The 6495-nt window shown below is 40.2% G+C and overlaps 1 protein-coding gene across 6 annotated transcripts in view; it reads left to right on the forward strand.

Moving 5' to 3' along the window:
* Positions 1–6495, forward strand: part of CHD9 (chromodomain helicase DNA binding protein 9) — a 214656-nt gene that overhangs the window by 197918 nt on the left and 10243 nt on the right. For all 6 annotated transcript variants that reach the window (XM_019505708.1, XM_019505710.1, XM_019505711.1 and 3 more), the window contains 3 exons: positions 2020–2159; positions 2759–2980; positions 5488–5616. In XM_019505708.1, the coding sequence (XP_019361253.1) occupies positions 2020–2159; positions 2759–2980; positions 5488–5616 (491 nt within the window). The remainder of the gene's footprint in view (positions 1–2019; positions 2160–2758; positions 2981–5487; positions 5617–6495) is intronic.

The following is a 6495-nucleotide window of genomic DNA, read 5'->3' on the forward strand; positions in this document are numbered from 1 at the left end:
ACTGTCAGGGAGCTGGGCCACTGTGGCTGTCACCCAGGGCCCGGCACTGCTCATCCTGAGTGGCCCCAGCTGCCTGACAGTGCACGGAGCCACACAGCCCCCTGCCAACCTGGGCTGCACTCATGCAATGTGGCAGCGTGGGTGCCAGGTGGCCAGGGCCAGTCCCTGCTGCCCCGTGCTGGGGGGGGCGGGGGGGAGGGCTCTGCCAGGAAGTCCCAGTGACCCCTACGGCAACTGCTACTGCTCGTGAGTACGGGGCTTTTTTTTTTAATTGCAGGGATGCTGGGGCTGGGCAAGACAGTGATCAGAGGCACTGCAGGAATCAGCTGGGGCTGGGGCTGAGCGGGGCAGCAGTTGGGGGGGGCTTGGGGTCCCCCTGTAGTCCCCTCCCCACCTTCAGACCCCCCTATTCACCATGAAGCCTGGGTCCAGTTCCCTGTAGCTGGCACGCTGCCTGAACTGCATGGGCAGTCAGTGTGCTTCAGCACCAGGGTGAGGGCCAGCCACAGAGACGCTTTGGCTGGCTGTGGAGGACCCGAGCCTCTGGTTGGCTCAGGGCACGGTCTTGGATCATGCCCTGCCCCACTTTTTTTACCCAGGGTATTTTTTGACCCCTGGATATCCATGCGTCTAATTTTGCAGCACGAGGAACACTTTTTTGTTCCCGCACGTGCCTCTTGCAGTGTCTCAGGGCTTTGAGCTGTTGCTAGAGGCATGTGTGTGCTCGTCTGGATGCACCCTTAGCATCCAGATAAGTGTGCACGTACCTTTCCCTGAGGACAAATAGCAGCGGCACATAGTTGTGCCACTACTACTTGTCTCGGGAATACCCATGCTGGAAAAAGGGCACATTGGCAACCTTGCATGTCATGTGTATCAGTGTCACCGTGTGTCTCTGTGCTGACAAAATTATGGCGGGGTGCTTTGAAATAAAACACATCTGATTAACTTTAGTTCAAGGCGCCCTGCCACCCTTTTCAGTGCAGGGACGTACAGCAACACTGATGCATGTGATGCACAGGTGCTTTTAATTAGCACAGCTTGCTAATTAAAGCACCTGGGAACATGTGTAAAATTGCCCAGTGTCCCCATAGTCAATCTGTGAGGGCCTGACAAAGAACGAGAGGCTAACAACCTGCCTGCACCAGTGTCAGATGAATGGTGTTGCCTCCAATCATAGAACAAGGAGACTGCATTTCTGTGTGCATAAAAGGTAACATTTTACCATGTGTTGATCTCTCTCTCAAACTATGGGGAGGCAGGTTCCCTAAGGATATTAAAAAGGAGAAAAATATCAAAGGGCAAAAAAAGGAAAATACAGTAAAAGATGTGTTAACCAGCATGAGTGGGGAACGTGGCATGCTGATTATATAAAAATCCTGGTTACCTGAGGCAAGGGTTTTCAGCTGGATGTGGTGCAGGTGGGGGCAGCCGGACATGGATTGGTAGCAGTGGTGGATGGCAGCAGCAGCGGCAGCATGCAAGCTTCCTCCCTGTCCCCTGTCGTGTCGTCGTCCCCCCGCCGCCACATCCAGCCGGCTGGCCAGAAATTCCAGTTAATAGAAATGGCAGTTACTAACATGCTGTTTAGGACAGGTTTTACTGTATTTTTTTCATGAAAAATAAAAACTGCTGTTAGCTAATCATGATCCTGCTAAGAGCTGAATGATAATTTTCACAGATCCGGGCCACTTTGGTTGGTTCTGTTCTAAAAACAAAAATAAATCCATTCAAATTAAATTTCTTTCCTTGTAACAGTGTGGGGGGGAAGTTATATTAAATATTACTTTTTGCTGTTTTAGTTGCTACTATAGTGAATGGATTTCTCTTATTTTTCAGTACTTGTTAGACTTTCTTTCTGTCCTTTAGATAATTTCTGCATATAAAAATTAAAAATCTATAAACTAGCCTGAATTTCAAAGTTTTTATGAATTTTTATTTAACTGAATGTGTTTCTGATTATATAGAGAAAAACAAGCTTTTGACTTGTTAATTTTATTGCATCTTATATTTGATTAGGTACTTCCAATCAGTTAACAGCTAGTGCTAATGGAGTAATAGCTGACAGCCAGCCTGTAGTGAAAAAGAGGAGAGGAAGGAGGAAGAATGTGGAGGGCGTTGATATCCTCTTTATAAACAGAAATAAACAACCTAATCATGTAAGTAAATCTCATTCCATATCCAAAATATAAGCTCCATTTAACTGTGTATGTCTTAGTTCAGTATAGTTGTTGCTCAGTATGAACAAACATTTGTTATATTTTATTTTATAAGCGATTCAGCTGAAATTGGTCACTCTAAGATGATAATGATTTAAATATAACTGGTAAAATTTGAAAATAAATGCAAAATTTATATTTGTAATATCCCTAAAGAAACAAAATACATGTGGTTCTTTTTCAAAATTGAATTAGTAGTATATTTTAACAAACGAAAAACTTCTTAGCAACTCTTAAAAATAGCATTTCCTTCCACTTATTCACTCCATGCATTAGTTACTGAATCTGATCATACTGTGTATTACACAGTGGCACAGTTTAAGGCTTGTGGATTTTGTTTAAAAAAATTTCCTGTAGGTATCAAATATTCACATGCCTGACTTAACGTGCATAAATAATAAGTCTTTGCAGGATCTGGACTTTCGTATTTAGCAGAGTAATACATATAAAACAAGTACTAATTTTCACTTGCTTCATGAATTCATTGAGATTTATTGCAGTACCTTGAATATTTCTCAGAACCGTTTTTCTTTCTACAGGTTAGTCCAGGAATTAACACCTCTCAAATTGCTCCAGGAATAAACCCAACACTTACATTTGCCCAGTCCCGAAGTTTACTTGATGAAGAAAGTCCGGTTCCTGTTATTAACCTGAAGGATGGGACAAGGCTTGCAGGTGATGATGCACCAAAAAGGAAGGATTTAGAAAAATGGCTCAAGGAACATCCTGGCTATGTTGAAGATTTAGGAGCTTTTATTCCTGTGAGTATTCTTTTTAATTCTGGGTTAATTCAACAGCAAGTCTCATTCTATGTTAGTATGTTATATTCTAATTTGTAATATACACTATATATAATTTCTTTTGCTCAACTTGTTCTCAGATAATAAGGGTGGGATCTCCTGTTTTCTCTCTCAGCCCCTTCACATACAATTTATATGCTTTACCTAATTCCTTGGTATAGTATATTATAAAAAAGAAAAAGTAATCAGTGGCAAGATGCATTACCCTTTTTTGAAGCTTTATTAATCCAAAAAAGAAAGCAGGAAATGTGGAGACATCACAGCAGACTTTTGTTGTTCCTTTTATCCTTTCATGGACACCTATAGATTTGGTAAATTTTCAATGAAATACTAATATTTCATTTTCAGAAGAATTTGAAATAATTAATCTTCACTCTGTTCCACTTACATCAGCCCTTGTTTCTGTTCCTCTTTGGCATGACTGGTTTATCTCAGGCCAATCCTTTTTAACCCTGTCATGCTTATAAACCTGTACAAGTTGAAGAAAGTTACAGCAAATCTGCTAGAATAATTAATTTTCTGGAGGGAAATGGTGGCCAAAAGAAAAAAAATGTTCGATTGATCCATAGCAAAAAAGTTAGTTTTCTTAACAAATACCAAGCTCCCAAGGAAAAAATAACACTGTTCTGAATTGAACACATTTGATTTAATCTTTTTTACTTATTTAGCTGAATGTGTTGTTTGAACTTTGTGTCAAAATAAAAAGTCAAAACATTTATTTTAGTAGATGTATCTGTTTGGAGGGGTTTGGGGCGTGAGGTTGTTTTTTTGTGGCTTTTTTTTTTAGCCAAAGCTATGCTGATTCAACCAGAATTTGTGAATAGTTTTTCTTGTCCCACATCTGCACTTTTCAGTTAATATGCTGTTTGTTTGAAACAAGAGTTGCTGGGCTCTGGGTTAGGATGTTCTACTTCTCAACTTGGCTAAATACATGTTATAATTACTATTTATTTCAATAGCTTTCCTGTCCTTGAACTATGTATTAATTAGCTTAGTTTCCAATTTGCCAAAAAACTACATGCCAATAGGCTGGTAAACAGTGAAAAGAAAGCTTCTTTAACTGCACACTTTCCTGCAGTACCAAGCTGTGTATACTTTGCACTTTACACTGTGTAATAGGGAAAGTAGTATCAGAGAAAGTTGTTCTCTTTTATAATTGTCAATTTAACTAACTATGGAATTGCTGTTATGCTAATATTTAACTACATTACAGTAAACATGAATGCATGGCCTTTTGTGGTGGTGACTTAGCAGCCATTCTGCTTCAATAGCATTTCCCTGAATGTACATTTTGGCCAACCAACTAGAAGTAGTAAAATTTGAAGTCAGTACACGTACACCTTCCAGTTTTTATACTTGTATAACAAGCTAATATTAATAAGTGGTCAGTCATTGAGAAGTGTCAAGGTAGCAAAACCCCCATAACAGCTAGTCTGCCACTTTCTGTATTTCTTAACTGCTCTGATGGTGTAAAGCAGTGGTACCCAACCTTTTGGTCTTCTGGGCCAAATGAGTGGTGCAAGGCTGGACCCTGCAACCCAGAATCAGGCCTGCATGCCTGGCTCTGAACCACAACACCCTTGCCCAGCCCTGCATGTGGGGATCAAGGGCCTGAGACCTTGTGCCTTCTTTGCCTGGTCCTGTATACAGGGAATGGGGTCCCAGAACCCTAACCCACCTCCATTGGGCTCTGTACATTGGGATCAGACCCTGACCCACCTCCGCCTGAACCTGCACATGGAGATCAGGCTTCAGGCCCCCAGACTACTACCTCTGCCTGACCCTGCACACCAAGATTGGACCCTGTGCTGCCTTGTATACCAGATTCAGTGTGCAGGACTGTGGTCCATGGCACTCCCCACAGGCCAGATGACAAGGCACTGGAGATTTGGTCCACTGGCCAGGGGTTGAACACCCCCAGTGTGAAGGGAATGGGAAAGAATTTCTCTACCACAGGAGTACCATAGACCCAATATGGGTATCTCTGCACAGACCTCTCCTACAAATCACTACAGGAACGTGCACGTAAAGCAGGCAAGTGAGTATCTATAGTACTTGGCCCTAAAGAATTTCTGGATTGTAGTGCAGCCTGTAGGGGTATGTTGGAGTCTGCTGTAAGTTAAACTCCCTTAAAACCTAGTGTTTTGTACTCATTACGTCCCAATAAATATCACTACTCCAAATAACACTCTAACTGTACTAAGTAATTTAGAAAGAACATGACTAAAATTCTAAAAATAGAACACAGAAATTCCAGAGGATTTATCTATACACTATTTGGAAAAAGTATATATCTTGTTTAGCTGTGAAACTTAAACTTATGTGTAGTATTGAAAATATGAAGCATTAGCTGAAAATGAGAGGGTGTCTTATAAGAATAAACAAGCAGGTGCTTGCAAAACTACTTTTGGAAGTAGTTTTAAATAAAGGTCTAAAAATAATATTTTTTAAAAATTCTTCTATGACAGCGAATGCAGCTTCATGATGGGAGGCCCAAACAAAAGAGACATCGTTGTCGAAACCCTAATAAATTGGATGTTAACAGTCTCACTGGTGAAGAACGTGTTCAGCTGATCAATAGAAGAAATGCTAGAAAGGTATTCACAGTTTTGTGCCTGCCATTATGTTGTTCAATTACATAAGTTATGTGATATGAAGAACTAGTCTCTCTAAAAGAGCTTTCATATACAATTGCATGTTACTATATTAAGTTTTTATATATAGGGCATGAAGGATAATAGGAATATTTTAGTAAGTTGCTGCAGAATTATTCTAGAAATGCTGTGCAAATTGTCTTGCATATATACTGTATCATATGTTTCCTACTATGTGAAATTCTCCCTGATACAAGGACCTATTCAATACTAACTGCTTCAGTCCCATGTTCAAAGGAGAGAAACAGTTGAAATACAACCAGTCTAGACTGAGATTAATTTCATGTGCTAAGAATAGTTGAGTATTAAGCTGAGATTTCAGAAGATAGTAGTAATACCTGAGCAAGTGTGTTCTAAACGATCGTAGCATTTTGGAAAGGCAGAAAAAAAGACTGGAGCCATGTTTTACTTACTGGAAAATGTACTTGAACAGAATCAAGGGTCAAATGAGTTTCATCAATGAGTTATTACTCCATAGCAGCAGTGTTATAATTACATTACATTTTATGCTTTCATTATTTGGAAATAACTTTAAGTGGTCCCTTTTTGAGGGTTCAGGTGATTCATGTGATTCGTGGCTTGTGTTATGGTTCTGTGCAATGGAATGAATGGCATCCAAAAATATTTGTCCTGCTAATGCCCCCAAATTGTTAGGATCTTTTTGTTTTACCATATGTACCATCCAAGTATTCTGTGGGAGATACTCTGGATATTTTTACATGTGTTAGGGGAATGTTCTTAATAATATGATTTAATGCAATAGTTCTTTTACAGATCAGTGAAAGCCTTTTATCAATTGCCTGTCAAAAATGATGAGGGGGA

The sequence above is a fragment of the Gavialis gangeticus genome, unplaced genomic scaffold, assembly GCF_001723915.1.
Source record: "Gavialis gangeticus isolate Ggan-Ray unplaced genomic scaffold, GavGan_comp1, whole genome shotgun sequence".
Lineage (NCBI taxonomy): Eukaryota > Metazoa > Chordata > Crocodylia > Gavialidae > Gavialis > Gavialis gangeticus.